Raw genomic sequence first — 25,336 nt, 5'->3', positions numbered from 1 at the left:
AAAACTGAGTAGATGAAGTTTGGTTTCTAACACAAACTTTTAGTTCCCCCTACCATTGAAGATAATGAAAGAGAACACATTACAACCCAGAAAGGATACCAAGTTACCTTGCGATGTACTTCAAATGGTTTTCCTTCTCCTCACATTAGCTGGCTTTACAATGGGGAGAAACTTGTTCCAAAGACCTCTAGGATAGAGCTTCAACCAACAGGAGATCTACTGATTCTGCAATCACAGGTGATGTACACTGTACTGGTTATATTAGTATTACTTACACACTTTACTAGTCACGTGAAGTGTGTTAACGCTACAGCATTCACTGTGACTACCAGTGTTATGTTTAGTCTTTGTGACTACTATTACATTAATTTGTTTGTGATAAGTAATGCTATATGACTTATAATGTTACAGTTAACAGTGTTTGTGATGTTACATTGTTGGATTGTTGTGACTACCTGGTTTAATGACTTCTGTTACATCATTGTTATTTGGTATTGTATCAGTTGTAACGGACTTGTTTGTGGAGTTTTTCATACGTATTTTCAATTTTCAGTCAGAAGACAGTGGTCATTACGTATGTGTAGCACAAAACAATGCTGGCCGAGAGCACAAGGATTTTGACTTGGAAGTTATGGTTCCACCCACAATCATCACTTATCCTCAAGACAAGGATGTTACCCTGGGAGAAAAATTTATTCTGGAATGTGAGGCAGTTGGTGTTCCAACCCCTTCAGTGTTTTGGCTTCTTAACAGTTCAAAATTACCAAGTTAGTGTTAACGTTATTACCTTTGTTTAACTGTGCAAAATATTTACGTTATTCTGTACCATAAACAAAAAAGTTTTATCACAATATTTTCAAAACTCTTTTGATTTAGTGCTTCTTGTATACAACCTTAGTATATTAAGAATCAGTAATAATGTAGGATGTATCTTGATTGTTGTAAACTCTATTTACTTGTTATTTCTAAAACAACTTCCCATGTATTTATAACATATTACAACTACTACTGTGAATTGTAAATGTTTCAAACCAGCACTTTTAGAGAGTTAATTGTTAAATGTCATGAATCACACTAAAGGAATGATTGATTTTTATCAATAATTGCCTCAGGCTCTCAAAATAGCAATATTAGACATTGGTATGGCTTTCTATAGATCAGCCTGTCTCCAGGGATGGCGAGCATTCTTACCATACATAATGCAGGGAAGGAAAATGAAGGAAATTACACATGTGTAGCAATGAACCGTGCCGGAGAGAAGAAAGTGAGGTCTGCTATACGAGTGAGAGGTATTACATGTATCCTTCCATCTTTAGTATTACATGTAGTTCTTGTATCCTTCCACCTTTAGTATTACATGTAGTTCTTGTATCCTTCCACCTTTAGTATTAGATGTAGTTCTTGTACCCTTCCATCTTTAGTATTACATGTAGTTCTTGTATCCTTCAATCTTTAGTATTACATGTAGTTGTTGTATCCTTCCATCTTTAGTATTACATGTAGTTCTTGTATCCTTCCACCTTTAGTATTACATGTAGTTCTTGTACCCTTCCATCTTTAGTATTACATGTAGTTCTTGTATCCTTCCATCTTTAGTATTACAAGTAGTTCTTGTATCCTTCCATCTTTAGTATTACATGTAGTTCTTGTATCCTTCCACCTTTAGTATTACATGTAGTTCTTGTATCCTTCAATCTTTAGTATTACATGTAGTTCTTGTATCCTTCCACCTTTAGTATTACATGTAGTTCTTGTACCCTTCCATCTTTCGTATTACATGTAGTTCTTGTATCCTTCCATCTTTAGTATTACAAGTAGTTCTTGTATCCTTCCATCTTTAGTATTACATGTAGTTCTTGTATCCTTCCACCTTTAGTATTACATGTAGTTCTTGTATCCTTCAATCTTTAGTATTACATGTAGTTCTTGTATCCTTCCACCTTTAGTATTACATGTAGTTCTTGTACCCTTCCATCTTTCGTATTACATGTAGTTCTTGTATCCTTCCACCGTTAGTATTAGATGTTGTTGTTATATCCTTCCATCTTTAGTATCACAGGTAGTTTTTGTATACTTCCGCCTTTAATATTACAAGTAGTTCTTTATCCTTCCATCTTTAGTATTACAAGTAGTTCTTGTATCCTTCCATCTTTAGTATTAGAAGTAGTTCTTTTATCCTTCCATCTTTAGTATTACAAATAGTTCTTGTATCCTTCCATCTGTAGTATTACATGTAGTTCTTGTATCCTTCCATCTGTAGTATTACATGTTGTTCTTGTATCCTTCCATCTTTAGTATTACATGTTGTTCTTGTATCCTTCCATCTTTAGTATTAGATGTTGTTGTTATATCCTTCCACCTTTAGTATCACAGGTAGTTGTTATATCCTTTTACCTTTAGTATCACAGGTACTTTTTTGTATCCTTCCATCTTTAGTATTACAGGTAGTTGTTACATCCTTCCACCTTTAGTATTACATGTAGTTTTTTTATCCTTCTACCTTTAGTATTACATGTAGTTCTTGTATCCTTCCACCTTTAGTATCACAGGTAGTTGTTATATCCTTCTACCTTTAGTATTACATGTAGTTCTTGTATCCTTCCACCTTTAGTATCACAGGTAGTTGTTGTATCCTTCCATCTTTAGTATTACATATAGTTTTTATCCTTCTACCTTTAGTATTACATGTAGTTCTTGTATCTTTCCACCTTTAGTATTACAGTTAGTTCTTGTATCTTTCCACCTTTAGTATTACAGGTAGTTCTTGTATCTTTCCACCTTTAGTATTACAGGTAGTTCTTGTATCCTTCCACCTTTAGTATCACAGGTAGTTGTTATATCCTTCCATTTTTAGTATTACACGCAGTTGTTGTATCCTTCCATCTTTAGTATTACATATAGTTTTTTTATCCTTCTACCTTTAGTATTACATGTAGTTATTGTATCCTTCCACCTTTAGTATTACAGGTAGTTCTTGTATCCTTCTACCTTTAGTATCACATGTAGTTCTTGTATCCTTCCACCTTTAGTATCACATGTAGTTCTTGTATCCTTCCACCTTTAGTATTAGAAGTAGTTCTTTTATCCTTCCATCTTTAGTATTACAAATAGTTCTTGTATCCTTCCATCTGTAGTATTACATGTAGTTCTTGTATCCTTCCATCTGTAGTATTACATGTTGTTCTTGTATCCTTCCATCTTTAGTATTACATGTTGTTCTTGTATCCTTCCATCTTTAGTATTAGATGTTGTTGTTATATCCTTCCACCTTTAGTATCACAGGTAGTTGTTATATCCTTTTACCTTTAGTATCACAGGTACTTTTTTGTATCCTTCCATCTTTAGTATTACAGGTAGTTGTTACATCCTTCCACCTTTAGTATTACATGTAGTTTTTTTATCCTTCTACCTTTAGTATTACATGTAGTTCTTGTATCCTTCCACCTTTAGTATCACAGGTAGTTGTTATATCCTTCTACCTTTAGTATTACATGTAGTTCTTGTATCCTTCCACCTTTAGTATCACAGGTAGTTGTTGTATCCTTCCATCTTTAGTATTACATATAGTTTTTTATCCTTCTACCTTTAGTATTACATGTAGTTCTTGTATCTTTCCACCTTTAGTATTACAGTTAGTTCTTGTATCTTTCCACCTTTAGTATTACAGGTAGTTCTTGTATCTTTCCACCTTTAGTATTACAGGTAGTTCTTGTATCCTTCCACCTTTAGTATCACAGGTAGTTGTTATATCCTTCCATTTTTAGTATTACACGCAGTTGTTGTATCCTTCCATCTTTAGTATTACATATAGTTTTTTTATCCTTCTACCTTTAGTATTACATGTAGTTCTTGTATCCTTCCACCTTTAGTATTACAGGTAGTTCTTGTATCCTTCTACCTTTAGTATCACATGTAGTTCTTGTATCCTTCCACCTTTAGTATCACATGTAGTTCTTGTATCCTTCCACCTTTAGTATCACATGTAGTTCTTGTATCCTTCCAACTTTAGTATCACAGGTAGTTGTTACATCCTTCCAACTTTAGTATTACATATAGTTTTTTATCCTTCTACCTTTAGTATCACATGTAGTTCTTGTATCCTTCCACCTTTAGTATCACATGTAGTTCTTGTATCCTTCCACCTTTAGTATCACATGTAGTTCTTGTATCCTTCCACCTTTAGTATCACATGTAGTTCTTGTATCCTTCCACCTTTAGTATCACAGGTAGTTGTTACATCCTTCCAACTTTAGTATTACATATAGTTTTTTATCCTTCTACCTTTAGTATCACATGTAGTTCTTGTGTCCTCCACCTTTAGTATCACATGTAGTTCTTGTATCCTTCCACCTTTATTATTACACATAGTTGTTATTTCCTTCCACCTTCAGTATTACACATAGTTGGGGTACTCCATTTTACCCTCCCATAGCCTTGAGTTCAAGATTTTAACTAATGTTTGACCTAGTAGCTTAATCTAGAGTCACAGTCCAGCCAATCACATTCCACTAAGGTTTAAAACTATAAATCCTGGAACTCACTAGCCCACCACAACCTTGGTTTTTCCTTGTACGTCCCCTATTGGTACAGCAGTAAGTTGAGCCCCTTTAGTGCTTCTGAGATTCAAAACCAAAACAATTACCAAATTTCTTAACTTCCCTTTAGTATTATATATAGTTGTACTGTCCTTCCTCCTTTAAGGTTATATACAGTTTTGTGTACTTTCTCATAATTTTATGATAATTGTATGTTCGTGTACATTCCCTTTTGTTTAACTATTTGTTGAAATTATATATGTTCCTGTGTTTTAGTTCTCGTGGGTTTTAGCGGTTCACATGTTAAATGAAACGTCTTCAAAGTTATGATCTTGATACCAAACCCTTACTTCAAAGTTATGATCTTGACACCAAACCCTTACTTCAAAGTTATGATCTTGACACCAAACCCTTACTTCAAAGTTATGATCTTGACACCAAACCCTTACTTCAAAGTTATGATCTTGACACCAAACCCTTACTTTAAAGTTATGATCTTGACACCAAACCCTTACTTCAAAGTTATGATCTTGACACCAAACCCTTACTTCAAAGTTATGATCTTGACACCAAACCCTTACTTCAAAGTTATGATCTTGACACCAAACCCTTACTTCAAAGTTATGATCTTGATACCAAACCCTTACTTCAAAGTTATGATCTTGATACCAAACCCTTACTTCAAAGTTACGATCTTGACACCAAACCCTTACTTCAAAGTTACGATCTTGATACCGAACCCTTACTTCAAAGTTACGATCTTGATACCGAACCCTTACTTCAAAGTTACGATCTTGATACCGAACCCTTACTTCAAAGTTACGATCTTGATACCGAACCCTTACTTCAAAGTTACGATCTTGATACCGAACCCTTACTTCAAAGTTACGATCTTGATACCAAACCCTTACTTCAAAGTTACGATCTTGATACCAAACCCTTACTTCAAAGTTACGATCTTGATACCAAACCCTTACTTCAAAGTTACGATCTTGATACCAAACCCTTACTTCAAAGTTATGATCTTGATACCGAACCCTTACTTCAAAGTTACGATCTTGATACCGAACCCTTACTTCAAAGTTATGATCTTGATACCGAACCGTTACTTCAAAGTTATGATCTTCATACCAAACCCTTACTTCAAAGTTATGATCTTGATACCGAACCCTTACTTCAAAGTTACGATCTTGATACCAAACCCTTACTTCAAAGTGCACATCCAAGTTGGTCTGTTTAAATTCTTCTCAAGACTTCAACACCCAGAAATAACTGTAGAAGGATGTCAGTTAATAAAAACATTTCTTAAGTGGAACAGAACAGTTTAATCGACTGGTCAGTACCAGATCTGTATGTTTTTTCTTTCATATTTATAATCAGTAGAACCATAAATGTGTTGTTATTATGGTTAATTCATTCAGCAACCAAAATAGTTTGGTAGATTTTATTTAACACAACTCCACTACTAAAATTACTTTTTTTTTTATAATAGAAGAATATAGAATATAGTTTATTAGAAAACATTAAAATGGTTGTATTTTAAAAAGAAACTTTTAATGTCCACCTACAGTGGCCCCTGTGGTTTTGGCAGCTCCTGGTCCTCAAGCCGTCAGGTTGGCTGACCCCATCGTGTTAAACTGTGCCGTTGATGGCGATCCTTTCCCACAAATTATTTGGACCAAAAATGGCCAGCATGTAGAACTCAATCATCGTATACAGCAGATGACCAATGGCTCACTTGTCATATACAAGTCTTTAGTAAGTCACTGCATTCCATTCTATGGTATTCTGTAACATTTTACAGCTGATCTTCTTCTCAAACTGTAATATTCTATAACTCCTGTTGGCTTCTCACCTTCTTATGTAACTCATCTTATCATTATCACAACTCCAGTTGTTTTCCGTTATTCTTGTATGTTCTGTGAAACTTCACAACCCAGTTGTTTTCTCTTATTCTTGTATGTTCTGTGAAACTTCACAACTCCAGTTGTTTTCTCTTATCTTGTATGTTCTGTGAAACTTCACAACTCCAGTTGTTTTCTCTTATTCTTGTATATTCTGTGAAACTTCACAACTCCAGTTGTTTTCCATTATTCTTGTATGTTCTGTGAAAATTCACAACTCCAGTTGTTTTCTCTTATTCTTGTTTGTTCTGTGAAACTTCACAACTCCAGTTGTTTTCTCTTATCTTGTATGTTCTGTGAAACTTCACAACTCCAGTTGTTTTCTCTTATTCTTGTATATTCTGTGAAACTTCACAACTCCAGTTGTTTTCTCTTATTCTTGTATGTTCTGTGAAACTTCACAACTCCAGTTGTTTTCTGTATTTTTTATTGTTTTATTATTCTAATATCAGCTATATTACTCTCATTATATCTGTATTAATTTGTCATTTTAATTTTTCTTATTTTATAATCTGAATTTTTTATTCCATTACTTTATGTTTTGAGATCACAGTTAATGTTTTATATGTATTTTGTTATTAGTTCCTCATAGATAAAGAACATTATTGCAAGGTTTGTTTATCAAATACTGTCTTTACTACAAGCACCTTAAAGTACCACCTAATGAATTCAGTTATTACTGATAGTAGTAAGTACCTTTATGTTTTGTACAGTTAAGACACGAACTAACTTGTTCTTATTAAGTGAAACACTAGACATATAAATTTACATGGTTAATATTTAATTTCATAATTTTCTGATATGGTGAAAACACTGCAGATGTGTGGTCCTATTTTTATAGAGTGAAGACACTGGACACTACAAATGTGTGGCTAGTAATGAATATGGTGCAGCTGAAGGAACAGCCATGTTGGTCGTGAAAAGTGGGCCATCGTTTGTCGCTTGAGCCACACGATACTGTAGTAGACTTGGGAGAGACTATTATGATGGACTGTAAAGCCACAGGTGAACCCAAACCAGACATAAAGTGGCAGAAGGCTCATTCTTCTCTAGCCCATGATGGTCATATGACAGTTCTAGCAAACAACACTCTCCGAATTGTAGCTGTCCAAATATCTGATGAAGATATTTACAGTTGTCTAGCAACTAATCCACTTGGTTCTGTTTTGAAAGATGCACATCTGCTTGTAAGAGGTGAGTAACTATTGGAAGAGATTAAATAATTCATAAAATAAGTTATCTTGTAAAACACAGAAATTATAACTTTTACCATGTTCAGCTGTTGTTTCAAATAGTAAATTATTAATAGTTTTAAGTCAAAACTTTTCTACTTATTTATATGTATAGTAAAACTAACTAAGATATCTTTGGTGGAGCATCTTTTCTTTCATCTTTATGAGGGCGTATTCCACGTGTTACTTAATTTGTCTGAAACTGAAACTTGTACAGGATGTAGTTTACTGTTCATAACTGATAGAAATAGTGACTGTCTAAAGTTTTCCACTTTCTGTTATCAACTAGATTGTTCACATTATTTCTAGATGTGGATTAGTTACTTATAGAAGTTAGATAACAGCCTAAATTGTCAAATAAACCACTATATCTACTAATAGGAAGGGTTAATGTTTTCTATAGATTCGGTTGAATTTAACCATTCGAGGTTAATAACAATATTATAAGCTGAATTCTGTGGTTGATGTGATAGTTTATTTATTAAAGAAAAATTCGTCTTTCATTTAAATTTCAAGTTCAAGGTATGTGGTCTCCATGGGAGAAGTGGGGTCCTTGCAGTACCACATGTGGAGAAGGAATGTTGCAAGAACGAGAGAGAGTCTGTGGGAATCCACCTCCAAAGAATGGTGGTAAGGGGTGTATAGGGCCAGAAAGAGAAACAAGAATGTGTGAACTGAAACCATGTCCTGGTAAGAGCATGTTTTATATTATCAAATAATCAGAAATAGTTGTCAGAAATAAACATTCACTCGTAAAAATAGGTATTTTGAAGCTGTTCAGTTTTTTGTAATAGCATTGGGGAAGTACCTCTCAGTCAGTATATTCAGTTAAGAAATAGATGACACCTACTTGTGTGTGTCACAAAATATCTATCTAATAAATTAGGCTTCATGTTTTTTTGTGTCACAATGTGTTTATTTAATAAATCAAGGTCCAATATTTCTGTATCACAATATTTACTGCAGCATAGGTAAACAAGTTTCTATCACTAATATCTCTGTGTCATCCTGTATTCAGTCAAAACATGTGGTTTACCTCTTTGTGTCACAATATAAATAGCGAACAAAATGTTGCATGCTAAATGTATCACAGTATTTTTGTGGATTACCTGTGGAACAGTATCTAGCTGGCACATAATGTGTAACATGTGAATGTGTTGAACTGTATGTAACTGGCACATCATGTGTTTAACAGTATCTATGTGACACATTATATGTAGTGTATTAGTGTGTGTAACATTTGTACATGTTGAATCATATCTAGTTGAAACATATGTAACATGTTTATGTGTTGAATCATGTCTAGCTGAAACACATGTAACATGTTTTTGTGTTGAATCATATCTAGCTGAAACATATGTAACATGTTTATGTGTTGAATCATATCTAGCTGAAACACATGTAACATGTTTTTGTGTTGAAACATATCAGCTGAAACATATGTAGCATGTTTGTGTAGAAATATACGTAACATATTTACATATTGAATCATATCTAGCTGAAACATATGCAACATCTTTACGTGTTGAATCACATCTAGCTAACATGCAATCGGCTGTTCTTTTATCAAATGTTACATGTAGTGATAAAGGTTACTATTTTATTGTTAAACATCATATATCATTTGGTGACAAAGTGACACATTGTTTTAGTGGATGGAACCTGGGGCAACTGGAAGGAATGGGGAGGTTGCAGCACCACCTGTGGAGAGGGCATAAGAATAAGGAAGAGGTTATGTGAGAATCCTTCACCTCTCTATGGAGGAAAGGACTGTGTTGGTTCTGACACGGAGGAGGAAACTTGTTTAGTGAAGAAATGTCCAGGTATTTGTGACTTGACTAAAATTTAGTCATGAACCAGTGATAAATTTGTAGAATGTGCTTAAGTTCTCATATTTGAAAATATTTTTCTATTGTTATTTATAAATTATATGTTGTAAAGAGATTTTTCCATTGCTGAATGAAATGTAATACTGTTTAATATTACTTGTTTATCTGTTTCACATGATTTTACAACACCCTTGTTTGTTGAACGTTTTTCAAACCTTCTTTAATGTTAGTTAGTTGTTCATCCAGCTCATGTGACTTTACAAACCTGGTTCCACAGTAAACTAGTAAAGCTTGTTTAATGTTAGTTAGTTGTTCATCCAGTTCATGTGACTGTACAAACCTGGTTCTACATTACACTAGTAAAGCTTGTTTAATGTTAGTTAGTTGTTCATCCAGTTCATGTGACTGTACAAACCTGGTTCTACAGTAAACTAGTAAAGCTTGTTTATTGTTAGTTAGTTGTTCATCCAGCTCATGTGACTTTACAAACCTGGTTCCACAGTAAACTAGTAAAGCTTGTTTTATGTTAGTTAGTTGTTCATCCAGTTCATGTGACTGTACAAACCTGGTTCTACAGTAAACTAGTAAAGCTTGTTTAATGTTAGTTAGTTGTTCATCCAGTTCATGTGACTTTACAAACCTGGTTCCACAGTAAACTAGTAAAGCTTGTTTTATGTTAGTTAGTTGTTCATCCAGTTCATGTGACTGTACAAACCTGGTTCTACAGTAAACTAGTAAAGCTTGTTTATTGTTAGTTAGTTGTTCATCCAGCTCATGTGACTTTACAAACCTGGTTCTACAGTAAACTAGTAAAGCTTGTTTATTGTTAGTTAGTTGTTCATCCAGTTCATGTGACTGTACAAACCTGGTTCTACAGTAAACTAGTAAAGCTTGTTTAATGTTAGTTAGTTGTTCATCCAGTTCATGTGACTGTACAAACCTGGTTCTACAGTAAACTAGTAAAGCTTGTTTATTGTTAGTTAGTTGTTCATCCAGCTCATGTGACTTTACAAACCTGGTTCCACAGTAAACTAGTAAAGCTTGTTTTATGTTAGTTAGTTGTTCATCCAGTTCATGTGACTGTACAAACCTGGTTCTACAGTAAACTAGTAAAGCTTGTTTAATGTTAGTTAGTTGTTCATCCAGTTCATGTGACTGTACAAACCTGGTTCTACATTACACTAGTAAAGCTTGTTTAATGTTAGTTAGTTGTTCATCCAGTTCATGTGACTTTAGAAACCTGGTTCTACAGTAAACTAGTAAAGCTTGTTTTATGTTAGTTAGTTGTTCATCCAGCTCATGTGACTTTAGAAACCTGGTTCTACAGTAAACTAGTAAAGCTTGTTTATTGTTAGTTAGTTGTTCATCCAGTTCATGTGACTTTACAAACCTGGTTCTACAGTAAACTAGTAAAGCTTGTTTATTGTTAGTTAGTTGTTTATCCAGTTCATGTGACTGTACAAACCTGGTTCTACATTACACTAGTAAAGCTTGTTTAATGTTAGTTAGTTGTTCATCCAGTTCATGTGACTGTACAAACCTGGTTCTACAGTAAACTAGTAAAGCTTGTTTATTGTTAGTTAGTTGTTCATCCAGCTCATGTGACTGTACAAACCTGGTTCCACAGTAAACTAGTAAAGCTTGTTTTATGTTAGTTAGTTGTTCATCCAGTTCATGTGACTGTACAAACCTGGTTCTACAGTAAACTAGTAAAGCTTGTTTAATGTTAGTTAGTTGTTCATCCAGTTCATGTGACTGTACAAACCTGGTTCTACATTACACTAGTAAAGCTTGTTTAATGTTAGTTAGTTGTTCATCCAGTTCATGTGACTTTAGAAACCTGGTTCTACAGTAAACTAGTAAAGCTTGTTTTATGTTAGTTAGTTGTTCATCCAGCTCATGTGACTTTAGAAACCTGGTTCTACAGTAAACTAGTAAAGCTTGTTTATTGTTAGTTAGTTGTTCATCCAGTTCATGTGACTTTACAAACCTGGTTCTACAGTAAACTAGTAAAGCTTGTTTATTGTTAGTTAGTTGTTTATCCAGTTCATGTGACTGTACAAACCTGGTTCTACATTACACTAGTAAAGCTTGTTTAATGTTAGTTAGTTGTTCATCCAGTTCATGTGACTGTACAAACCTGGTTCTACAGTAAACTAGTAAAGCTTGTTTAATGTTAGTTAGTTGTTCATCCAGTTCGTGTGACTGTACAAACCTGGTTCTACAGTAAACTAGTAAAGCTTGTTTAATGTTAGTTAGTTGTTCATCCAGTTCGTGTGACTGTGCAAACCTGGTTCTACATTACACTAGTAAAGCTTGTTTAATGTTAGTTAGTTGTTCATCCAGTTCATGTGACTGTACAAACTTGGTTCTACAGTAAACTAGTAAAGCTTGTTTATTGTTAGTTAGTTGTTCATCCAGTTCGTGTGACTGTACAAACCTGGTTCTACATTACACTAGTAAAGCTTGTTTAATGTTAGTTAGTTGTTCATCCAGTTCATGTGACTGTACAAACCTGGTTCTACAGTAAACTAGTAAAGCTTGTTTAATGTTAGTTAGTTGTTCATCCAGTTCGTGTGACTGTACAAACTTAGTTCTGCAGTAAACTAGTAAAGCTTGTTTATTGTTAGTTAGTTGTTCATCCAGTTCATGTGACTTTACAAACCTGGTTCTACAGTAAACTAGTAAAGCTTGTTTAATGTTAGTTAGTTGTTCATCCAGTTCATGTGACTGTACAAACCTGGTTCTACAGTAAACTAGTAAAGCTTGTTTATTGTTAGTTAGTTGTTCATCCAGTTCATGTGACTGTACAAACCTGGTTCTACAGTGAACTAGTAAAGTTTGTTTAATGTTAGTTAGTTGTTCATCCAGTTCATGTGACTGTACAAACCTGGTTCTACAGTGATCTGGTAAAACTTGTTTAATGTTAGTTTGTTTTTGATCCAGTTCATATAAGTGTACAAATATATTTACAGTGAACGGGATGTGGGGTCAATGGTTGGCCTGGAATCCATGCAGTCTAACCTGTGGTAATGGAGTTCGATCTCGAACACGAATTTGTGACAGTCCAGCTCCTATCCATGATGGATTACCTTGTCTTGGTCTTGAAAAAGAAGAGGAAACATGTCAACAGAAGGAGTGTGAAAGTACGAACATTTAACAGATGAATTTTAACGAACTTTGTAACTGTCAGAATGACAAACATCTACATATGATTTCAGGATCTGAAATAAATGTATTTAAATTAGCTAGTTTGTTCAAGAATAATTTAATCTGTTAGTGTAAGCTGGTTTATTAACTGAACTAGAATGGTGTATTGATTAACTATTAATCATACTTGATAAAGATATAAATGAGATAAAATACTGGTTTATGTGAATATTGAAAACGTTTTTAATATGCCTTATTTTTTAGGTTTCTTGATTGTATGTAAACCAGTAAAGTGTTTACATCATTAGATGTTGAAACATCCAGTAAAGTGTTTACATCATTAGATGTTGAAACATCCAGTAAAGTGTTTACATCATTAGATGTTGAAACATCCAGTAAAGTGTTTACATCATTAGATGTTGAAACATCCAGTAAAGTGTTTACATCATTAGATGTTGAAACATCCAGTAAAGTGTTTACATCATTAGATGTTGAAACATCCAGTAAAGTGTTTACATCATTAGATGTTGAAACATCCAGTAAAGTGTTTACATCATTAGATGTTGAAACATCTAGTAAAGTGTTTACATCATTAGATGTTGAAACATCTAGTAAAGTGTTTACATCATTAGATGTTGAAACATCTAGTAAAGTGTTTACATCATTAGATGTTGAAACATCTAGTAAAGTGTTTACATCATTAGATGTTGAAACATCCAGTAAAGTGTTTACATCATTAGATGTTGAAACATCCAGTAAAGTGTGTACATCATTAGATGTTGAAACATCTAGTAAAGTGTTTACATCATTAGATGTTGAAACATCCAGTAAAGTGTTTACATCATTAGATGTTGTAACATCTTTCATTTTGCTCAATTTCCTGGTCTTCTGTAAAGTAGATAGAAACCTTTATGAACAGGATGGTTTCTTGTTGTAAAATGGTTTTACATAATTCACTTACCTCCCATTCCTTTATCAGATATATTATTAAACTCTGAAGAGACTTATCATTGTGCTTCTCAAGAAATCCTGCATAAACTTCACATATTTTAATGGATCAGTTGTAATCTTACAGGCTCAATGGTTCTTTTTTTCTCCCAGTTCATGGAGTTTGGGGTGATTGGAACCAGTGGTCACGATGTTCTCTCTCCTGTGGAGGTGGAACAAGAAAAAGACAAAGGTTTTGTGATTCCCCACAGCCAGCTCATGGTGGTCGTTATTGTGCTGGGTCAGACATTCAAAGTGACTACTGTAACAATGAACACTGTCCAGGTAACGTGAGTCCAGCAAAGATCAAATTTTGATTTGGTTAGTAAACCTGTTACTGTAAGACACTGAAATCACTTCTGGTTATGAACTCTAACCAGGCAGTCTGTTACTATACATGAAGATGGTTGTAACAATAAACTTTATGTAAATGACATAAACAGTAGCTGTAGTAACTGTAAACCTGTTACTATAAGACACTGACATCAGTTCTGGTGATGAACACTAACTAGATACATGAAGACGGTTGTTACAATAAACTTTGTATAAATGACATAAACAGTAGCTGTAGTAACTGTAAACCTGTTACTATAAGACACTGACATCAGTTCTGGTGATGAACACTAACTAGATACATGAAGACGGTTGTTACAATAAACTTTGTATAAATGACATAAACAGTAGCTGTAGTAACTGTAAACCTGTTACGTGTAAGACACTGACATCAGTTCTGGTGATGAACACTAACCAGGAACATGAAGACGGTTGTTTCAATAAACTTTGTGTAAATGACATAAACAGTAGCTGTAGTAATTGTAAACCTGTTACTGTAGGACACTGACATCAGTTCTGGTGATGAACACTAACTAGGTACATGAAGACGGTTGTTACAAAAAAATTTGTATAAATGACATAAACAGCAGCTGTAGTAACTGTAAACCTGTTACGTGTAAGACACTGACATCAGTTCTGGTTATGAATATTAACCAGGTAGTCTGTTACTATACATGAAGATGGTTGTAACAATAAACTTTGTATAAATGACATAAACAGAAGCTGTAGTAACTGTAAACCTGTTACTCTGACACACTGACATCAGTTCTGGTTATGAACATTAACCAGGTAGTCTGTTACTATACATGAAGATGGTTGTAACAATAAACTTTGTGTAAATGACATAAACAGTAGCTGTAGTAACTGTAAACCTGTTATGTAACACACTTACATCAGTTCTGGTGATGAACACTAACTAGATACATGAAGACGGTTGTTACAATAAACTTTGTATAAATGACATAAACAGTAGCTGTAGTAACTGTAAACCTGTTACTATAAGACACTGACATCAGTTCTGGTGATGAACACTAACTAGATACATGAAGACGGTTGTTACAATAAACTTTGTATAAATGACATAAACAGTAGCTGTAGTAACTGTAAACCTGTTACGTGTAAGACACTGACATCAGTTCTGGTGATGAACACTAACCAGGAACATGAAGACGGTTGTTTCAATAAACTTTGTGTAAATGACATAAACAGTAGCTGTAGTAACTGTAAACCTGTTACTGTAGGACACTGACATCAGTTCTGGTGATGAACACCAACTAGGTACATGAAGACGGTTGTTACAATAAATTTTGTGTAAATGACATAAACAGCAGCTGTAGTAACTGTAAACCTGTTACGTGTAAGACACTGACATCAGTTCTGGTGATGAACATTAACCAGGTAGTCTGTTACTATACATGAAGATGGTTGTAACAATAAACTTTGTATAAATGACATAAACAGAAGCTATAGTAACTGTAAACCTGTTACTCTGACACACTGACATTAGTTCTGGTTATGAACATTAACCAGGTAGTCTGTTACTATACATGAAGATGGTTGTAACAATAAACTTTGTGTAAATGACATAAACAGTAGCTGTAGTAACTGTAAACCTGTTACTGTAACACACTTACATCAGTTCTGGTTATGAACACTAACTAGGTACATGAAGACGATTGTTACAATAAACTTTGTGTAAATGACATAAACAGTAGCTGTAGTAACTGTAAACCTGTTACTGTAAGACACTGACATCAGTTCTGGTGATGAACACTAACTAGATACATGAAGACGATTGTTACAATAAACTTTGTGTAAATGACATAAACAGTAGCTGTAGTAACTGTAAACCTGTTACTGTAAGACACTGACATCAGTTCTGGTTATGAACACTAACTAGGTACATGAAGACGGTTGTTACAATAAACTTTGTGTAAATGACATAAACAGTAGCTGTAGTAACTGTAAACCTGTTACTATAAGACACTGACATCAGTTCTGGTGATGAACACTAACTAGATACATGAAGACGGTTGTTACAATAAACTTTGTATAAATGACATAAACAGTAGCTGTAGTAACTGTAAACCTGTTACTATAAGACACTGACATCAGTTCTGGTGATGAACACTAACTAGATACATGAAGACGGTTGTTACAATAAACTTTGTATAAATGACATAAACAGTAGCTGTAGTAACTGTAAACCTGTTACTGTAAGACACTGACATCAGTTCTGGTTATGAACACTAACTAGGTACATGAAGACGGTTGTTACAATAAACTTTGTGTAAATGACATAAACAGTAGCTGTAGTAACTGTAAACCTGTTACTATAAAACACTGACATCAGTTCTGGTGATGAACACTAACTAGATACATGAAGACGGTTGTTACAATAAACTTTGTATAAATGACATAAACAGTAGCTGTAGTAACTGTAAACCTGTTACTATAAGACACTGACATCAGTTCTGGTGATGAACACTAACTAGATACATGAAGACGGTTGTTACAATAAACTTTGTATAAATGACATAAACAGTAGCTGTAGTAACTGTAAACCTGTTACGTGTAAGACACTGACATCAGTTCTGGTGATGAACACTAACCAGGAACATGAAGACGGTTGTTTCAATAAACTTTGTGTAAATGACATAAACAGTAGCTGTAGTAATTGTAAACCTGTTACTGTAGGACACTGACATCAGTTCTGGTGATGAACACTAACTAGGTACATGAAGACGGTTGTTACAAAAAATTTTGTGTAAATGACATAAACAGCAGCTGAAGTAACTGTAAACCTGTTACTGTAACACACTGACATCAGTTCTGGTGATGAACATTAACCAGGTAGTCTGTTACTATACATGAAGATGGTTGTAACAATAAACTTTGTATAAATGACATAAACAGAAGCTATAGTAACTGTAAACCTGTTACTGTAACACACTGACATCAGTTCTGGTGATGAACATTAACCAGGTAGTCTGTTACTATACATGAAGATGGTTGTAACAATAAACTTTGTATAAATGACATAAACAGAAGCTATAGTAACTGTAAACCTGTTACTCTGACACACTGACATCAGTTCTGGTTATGAACATTAACCAGGTAGTCTGTTACTATACATGAAGATGGTTGTAACAATAAACTTTGTGTAAATGACATAAACAGTAGCTGTAGTAACTGTAAACCTGTTACTGTAACACACTTACATCAGTTCTGGTGATGAACACTAACCAGGAACATGAAGACGGTTGTTTCAATAAACTTTGTGTAAATGACATAAACAGTAGCTGTAGTAACTGTAAACCTGTTACTGTAGGACACTGACATCAGTTCTGGTGATGAACACTAACCAGGAACATGAAGACGGTTGTTTCAATAAACTTTGTGTAAATGACATAAACAGTAGCTGTAGTAACTGTAAACCTGTTACTGTAGGACACTGACATCAGTTCTGGTGATGAACACCAACTAGGTACATGAAGACGGTTGTTACAATAAACTTTGTATAAATGACATAAACAGTAGCTGTAGTAACTGTAAACCTGTTACGTGTAAGACACTGACATCAGTTCTGGTTATGAATATTAACCAGGTAGTCTGTTACTATGCATGAAGATGGTTGTAACAATAAACTTTGTGTAAATGACATAAACAGTAGCTGTAGTAACTGTAAACCTGTTACTGTAACACACTTACATCAGTTCTGGTTATGAACACTAACTAGGTACATGAAGACGATTGTTACAATAAACTTTGTGTAAATGACATAAACAGTAGCTGTAGTAACTGTAAACCTGTTACTGTAAGACACTGACATCAGTTCTGGTGATGAACACTAACTAGATACATGAAGACGATTGTTACAATAAACTTTGTGTAAATGACATAAACAGTAGCTGTAGTAACTGTAAACCTGTTACGTGTAAGACACTGACATCAGTTCTGGTTATGAATATTAACCAGGTAGTCTGTTACTATATATGAAGATGGTTGTAACAATAAACTTTGTATAAATGACATAAAGAGAAGCTACAGTAACTGTAAACCTGTTACTGTAACACACTGACATCAGTTCTGGTGATGAACATTAACCAGGTAGTCTGTCACTATACATGAAGATGGTTGTAACAATAAACTTTGTATAAATGACATAAACAGAAGCTATAGTAACTGTAAACTTGTTACTCTGACACACTGACATCAGTTCTGGTTATGAACATTAACCAGGTAGTCTGTTACTATACATGAAGATGGTTGTAACAATAAACTTTGTGTAAATGATATAAACAGTAGCTGTAGTAACTGTAAACCTGTTACTGTAACACACTGACATCAGTTCTGGTTATGAACACTAACTAGGTACATGAATACGGTTGTTACAATAAACTTTGTGTAAATGACATAAACAATAGCTGTAGTAACTGTAAACCTGTTACTGTAGGACACTGACATCAGTTCTGGTGATGAACACTAACTAGGTACATGAAGACGGTTGTTACAATAAACTTTGTATAAATGACATAAACAGCAGCTGTAGTAACTGTAAACCTGTTACGTGTAAGACACTGACATCAGTTCTGGTGATGAACATTAACCAGGTAGTCTGTTACTATACATGAAGATGGTTGTAACAATAAACTTTGTATAAATGACATAAACAGTAGCTGTAGTAACTGTAAACCTGTTACTGTAAGACACTGACATCAGTTCTGGTTATGAACACTAACTAGGTACATGAAGACGGTTGTTACAATAAACTTTGTATAAATGACATAAACAGCAGCTGTAGTAACTGTAAACCTGTTACTGTAAGACACTGACATCAGTTCTGGTGATGAACACCAACTAGGTACATGAAGACGTTTGTTATAATAAACTTTGTATAAATGACATAATCAGTTATTTTTGTCTATGTAACATTGTTACAATTCTTCAGAAATTAATGAACTTTACAGTTTCTTTCACTATATTTAAGCTTTGAAATTCCAGCATAATGAAACCCTTGGGTTATATATTCAACAAGACTTATACCTAAGTTAAAGAGGTCTTTACCATTGTCCTATATCCAGAAATTTTAAGAGAGAAAATAAAAATTAGTCTGATAAAAGTCATTGGTAAAACATTGATGTAATTATAGTAATTAATTATGTCTAGTAATGTATTGTCCAAATCTATAAACTTAGCTCATGGTGGCTGGTCTGCATGGTCTTCCTGGGGTGAGTGTTCTGCATCGTGTAACAGTGGACAGAGACGACGTTTCCGTAATTGTAATAACCCAGCCCCCACTAATGGAGGACGAGCTTGTTTTGGGGCTAATCAGGATACGCAGACCTGTAATACACACCACTGTCCAGGTTTGTTTAAACAGAATGACCATAATGACGTATTAGATGTTTGCAATTTTGTACTTATGCATAAATTTAATAGAATGTCCTAATAAACAGGTATAAAATTAGTGATATTCTGGAAGTCCACAGCTTTTCATTTAACATGCCACGTCTCTCCTGAAAAGGAGTCTCGCATACTAGAAGGTTAAAAGAGTAGTTCTTATATCTAATTAATTAAATTAACAAAATTAACAATGGAACAGAATGAGTACAGTAATTTCCTTCAAAAGCAACTTTACATTGGTTTGTGTGTTAGTTATACTTCAAACAGATATTAACAGAAGAAATATCTGATATTTTAATAAAGAAATAATAGATCTCACTTTATGGCTGTGAGTACATTATAAAAGTAAAATCCACTATTCTATTAGAGTAGACAGAAATTGGCTATGGCTGTATTACTGAAGTGTCTTCCATATAATTTTGATGAAAGATCTCATGACATTATTATATAAATAGTTCAGTTATTTTAACAAAAGACCCAACACTCTATTACTTTTAACTAGCTGACTGTCCTGAAGAACAGTAGTGAGCGAGTTGAATAGACTCAAATTTTGGGTCTTTTTGGAAATTCGTTGTTTTCCATCTAAGTTGTTACTTCCAGATTAGAAATCAATAATACAGATATCCCTTGTTTCCAAATTAAAAATGGCTGATTCAGATAACCATAGCCCTTGTTTTCAGATTAAGAATGGCTAATTCAGATAGCCATAGCCCTTGTTTTCATATTAAGAATGGCTAATTCAGATAACCATAGCCTTTATTTTCAGATTAAGAATGGCTAATGCACATAACCATTGTTTCCAAATTAGCTGTGGCTAATGTGGATAGGCCTTGTTTCCAGATTAGGTGTGGCTAATGTAGATAGGCCTTGTTTCCAGATTAGGTGTGGCTAATGTGAATAGGCCTTGTTTCCAGATTAGGTGTGGCTAATGTGGATAGGCCTTGTTTGTATTCCACTCTTGGCTTCATTATGAGACAAAATTATGAGCTATTAATTAACATTATTATTATTTAACATTTCAGTCATGCTAAGACTAACAGTCACTCATCAATAACATACAATAAATATACATTTGTATTATTTAAGTTATGTAACATTTTGAAATGTAAACAATAACACTATTAATTCATAACAACTTACTGTAGAAAGTTCTACTTGTGAAATACAGTGTGTTATAAACGTTATTCATGTCTGTTCTACCGTCACTTCAAAAGTGAATGTTGAGCTTTGTCTGTGTGCACTTCAAGTTAAATATCTCAGTTTTCTGTAACAATCCTTTATTGTTTTTTTATTTACTGATTGGTTATACACCATTTTTTGTAGTTTTAAGAGTCTTGTGAAAATGTATAGTAAGAAACTATAGAATGGTGGTAATTGTATTTTTAACACGTAACAGAACTGAAACATTAAAATGAAAGTTATACATGTTTATTGTTAATGTGACATGCAACTGAATGCCTGTATATCAGATATTCACATTATTTAGTGGACTCCCAAACTTTTGACACGTGTAACTCCTACTGACTCCCAAACTTTTGACACGTGTAGCTTCTATGGACTCCCAAACTTCTGACATGTGCAAGTCCTACTAGTTTGCAAACTTGTATTAATATGTGGGTCCTGCTGACTGTCAAATGTTTTATGCATATGCAAAGTTTGTTCACAAAATGTTATTAAAACAGAGAATGATACGATAACCAGTCAAATATTTAATGTGTTGTGTGACACATTTACAGTTTAACACTAATGACTACAGTAAAGCACGTGAAGTTTAGTAAAAATATATTAGATCTACTTGATCTGTTTATGTACGGTATATTTATGTGATGGTCGATTTTAGTAAATCTTTTCTATAAACAAAGTTTCTATTTTTCTAATGCACCAGTCGATGGCAAGTGGTCATCCTGGAGTGAATGGTCAGTCTGTTCTGTCACGTGTGATAGAGGAACCAGGGAGAGGACACGAGAATGTAATGACCCTGCTCCTCAACATGGTGGGCGTGTGTGCTGGGGATGCCACCCAGATAGAAGAGTGTCACCCTGGGGCTTGTGAAGGTATTGTTGATTACATTGTATGTGCCTACAGGGAAAATTACATGTGGAAATATGTGCAGGAAAAGTATATTTAATTAGTTATACTAATGGCAAGGTTCATGTTTAGACTTAGCAGGAAAAGTATATTTAATTAGCTATACTAATGGCAAGGTTCATGTTTAGACTTAGCAGGAAAAGTATATTTCATTAGCTATACTAATGGCAAGGTTCATGTTTAGACTTAGCAGGAAAAGTATATTTAATTAGCTATACTAATGGCAAGGTTCATGTTTAGACTTAGCAGGAAAAGTATATTTAATTAGCTATACTAATGGCAAGGTTCATGTTTAGACTTAGCAGGAAAAGTATATTTAATTAGCTATACTAATGGCAAGGTTCATGTTTAGACTTAGCAGGAAAAGTATATTTAATTAGCTATACTAATGGCAAGGTTCATGTTTAGACTTAGCAGGAAAAGTATATTTAATTAGCTATACTAATGGCAAGGTTCATGTTTAGACTTAGCAGGAAAAGTATATTTAATTAGCTATACTAATGGCAAGGTTCATGTTTAGACTTAGCAGGAAAAGTATATTTAATTAGCTATACTAATGGCAAGGTTCATGTTTAGACTTAGCAGGAAAAGTATATTTCATTAGCTATACTAATGGCAAGGTTCATGTTTAGACTTAGCAGGAAAAGTATATTTAATTAGCTATACTAATGGCAAGGTTCATGTTTAGACTTAGCAGGAAAAGTATATATTTAATTAGCTATACTAATGGCAAGGTTCATGTTTAGACTTATCAGGAAAAGTATATTTAATTAGCTATACTAATGGCAAGGTTCATGTTTAGACTTATCAGGAAGAGTATATTTAATTAGTTATACTAATGGCAAGGTTCATGTTTAGACTTAGCAGGAAAAGTATAATTAATTAGCTATACTAATGGCAAGGTTCATGTTTAGACTTAGCAGGAAAAGTATATTTAATTAGCTATACTAATGGCAAGGTTCATGTTTAGACTTAGCAGGAAAAGTATATTTAATTAGCTATACTAATGGCAAGGTTCATGTTTAGACTTAGCAGGAAAAGTATATTTAATTAGCTATATTAATGGCAAGGTTCGTGTTTAGACTTAGCAGGAAAAGTATATTTATCTAGCTATATTAATGGCAAGGTTCATGTTTAGACTTAGCAGGAAAAGTATATTTCATTAGCTATACTAATGGCAAGGTTCATGTTTAGACTTATCAGGAAAAGTATATTTAATTAGCTATACTAATGGCAAAGTTCATGTTTAGACTTAGCAGGAAAAGTATATTTAATTAGCTATACTAATGGCAAGGTTCATATTTAGACTTAGCAGGAAAAGTATATTTAATTAGCTATACTAATGGCAAGGTTCATGTTTAGACTTAGCAGGAAAAGTATATTTAATTAGCTATACTAATGGCAAGGTTCTGTTTAGACTTAGCAGGAAAAGTATATTTAATTAGCTATACTAATGGCAAGGTTCATGTTTAGACTGAGCAGGAAAAGTATATTTAATTAGCTATACTAATGGCAAGTTCATGATTAGACTTATCAGGAAAAGTATATTTAATTAGCTATACTAATGGCAAGGTTCATGTTTAGACTTAGCAGGAAAAGTGTATTTAATTAGCTATACTAATGTCAAGGTTCATGTTTAGACTTAGCAGGAAAAGTATATTTAATTAGCTATACTAATGGCAAGGTTCGTGTTTAGACTTAGCTTATGCAGATCACGATTTATTATTATTATTACAGAAACTTAATTGTAAACTTTACCATGTATAGATGTATATTTTAATAATTTATTTGTTATTCACACGTGGTAATTGCTTACTTGAAAACCTTAAAGAAGATGCTTTTCTCACCACAATAAATTCCTTATATTTATTGGAATGTATGAAGTGATTAAAGATTTCATTATAATCTAGAGAGTGAATATTTCAACCATATGCTTTATCACATACAGTACTGTGAAAACCTCTAAGACAAAGTCAAACATCAGATTTCAGACTACTTTTAAAGAACAGCAGAAGGTAAATTACAGGTGAAACATAATTGTATTAATATTTATGTTTAGTACAACAGAAACTCAGTGGAAGTGTCTGAGTTGAACAGTTAATATTTTGTGTATCTCATTTTACTTTAATAACTATGAACAGTATTTCAAGGATTGTTGTAACTTATTTAATCAAAGTATTTTTTGGGATTTTACTCCAAGTGTTTCTAATTCACTCCCATAAAGTTTCTTTGAAAGTAACTTTTGATTTGCCAAGTTTTTGATCCATCAGATCCCAGATCTGTTCAGATGGGTTAAAATCAGTGATCTGTGAAGGATAATGTATCATTTGAATGAGTCCAGTAGCTTCTTTCTTAACTAAACAGTTTCTACATAGGTTGGATGTGTGTTTGGGGTTATTATCTTCTTGATAGTAGAATCATTTACCAATAATACATAAACTGCTTGGTATACCATGATGGATCAATATCTGATGGTACTTGACCTGGTCCATTATTCCATCTATTTTGTAAATATCTCTTGTTACCTCAATAAAAAAACACTCCCTAACCATTACCTCAGTGTATAACACCTAAGGTAAGTATCTTTCACCTTTCTTCTACCAGATTTACAACTTATGTTTATAACTAAATATTTCAAACATGGACTTATCCATCCATAAAACCAGTTTCCAATCATCAACAGTCCAGTTTTTGTACTTTTTACCAACTTTCAGTTTCTTGACAATGTTTGTATGTCAAAGTAAAGGTTTTAAACTGGTACATAACCAAATATTCCATTCTGGTTCAGTGTTCTTCATACTGTAGATCTGGACACTGTTCTGTTATTCAGTACATGTTGTTTGTGTTATGCTTGATATCAGTGACAGTCTTACTTTTGTCCTGAAGACTTCATAAACAAAGATATTTAACATCAGTATCACTGAGTTTATGTGTTCTACCTCTTCCTTTCTTATTTTCAAACTTACCTGTCTCAGTCTCATGATCTAGGATACACTTGACAGTGTTTGTGGAATGTTTCTAGTCTAAATCAGTTTGTCAGAGTCCAACCAACATCACGTAAAGCTTTTATGTAAACTCTCTGCTCTACTGACAATTCTCTACTCTTTTTGGAAGTGACAACTAAACTTAATATGTAGTGTTAAATACTGTTTTTATCAAGGTTTACTTATGAAGTGCCACAAAGTCGATTTCTTCTATCATATACTAGCTTCTTTCTATATAGTTAAGGTACTACATAAGATATTATGACAGTTATTTGAGACCCTAAATTTGGTCAATATTTTCGTTCAAGAGGAATTCTTAATGACATACCCTTGATACAAGTATATGTAATTCTAAATAATTATAGGTATTTTCACCCTGGCTCAGTCAGTTGTTAATAGGAACCAATGAAGCAAAGTGTTGAAATTTACATTCTGTAATAACATGTGAGAATTAGTGCCATTAAAATAGAAAAAACAACATTACAGAATATTCTCTTGCCCTAACACAGTATTGTATCGTAAAACATTACAGAATATTTTCTTGCCCTAACACAGTATTGTATCATAAAACAACATTACAGAATATTCTCTTGCCCTAACACAGTATTGTATCATAAAACAACATTACAGAATATTCTCTTGCCCTAACACAGTATTGTATCGTAAAACAACATTACAGAATATTCTCTTGCCCTAACACAGTATTGTATCATAAAACAACATTACAGAATATTCTCTTGCCCTAACACAGTATTGTATCATAAAACAACATTACAGAATATTCTCTTGCCCTAACACAGTATTGTATCGTAAAACAACATTACAGAATATTCTCTTGCCCTAACACAGTATTGTATCATAAAACAACATTACAGAATATTCTCTTGC

The 25,336-nt window shown here is 33.5% G+C and overlaps 1 protein-coding gene across 1 annotated transcript in view; it reads left to right on the top strand.

Annotated features, from left to right (window-relative positions):
- Positions 1 to 25,336, top strand: part of LOC143227929 (hemicentin-1-like) — a 246,350-nt gene that overhangs the window by 176,957 nt on the left and 44,057 nt on the right. Inside the window, 12 exon segments of the mRNA XM_076459284.1 lie at positions 44 to 237; positions 554 to 767; positions 1,157 to 1,177; positions 6,106 to 6,293; positions 7,281 to 7,373; positions 7,375 to 7,633; positions 8,188 to 8,361; positions 9,324 to 9,494; positions 12,476 to 12,646; positions 13,752 to 13,922; positions 19,169 to 19,339; positions 21,262 to 21,424. Coding sequence (XP_076315399.1) covers positions 44 to 237; positions 554 to 767; positions 1,157 to 1,177; positions 6,106 to 6,293; positions 7,281 to 7,373; positions 7,375 to 7,633; positions 8,188 to 8,361; positions 9,324 to 9,494; positions 12,476 to 12,646; positions 13,752 to 13,922; positions 19,169 to 19,339; positions 21,262 to 21,424 — 1,990 coding nt within the window.

Source organism: Tachypleus tridentatus, chromosome 10 (assembly GCF_004210375.1).
Source record: "Tachypleus tridentatus isolate NWPU-2018 chromosome 10, ASM421037v1, whole genome shotgun sequence".
Classification (NCBI taxonomy): Eukaryota; Metazoa; Arthropoda; class Merostomata; order Xiphosura; family Limulidae; genus Tachypleus; species Tachypleus tridentatus.
This window is presented reverse-complemented; position numbering and strand designations above follow the sequence as displayed.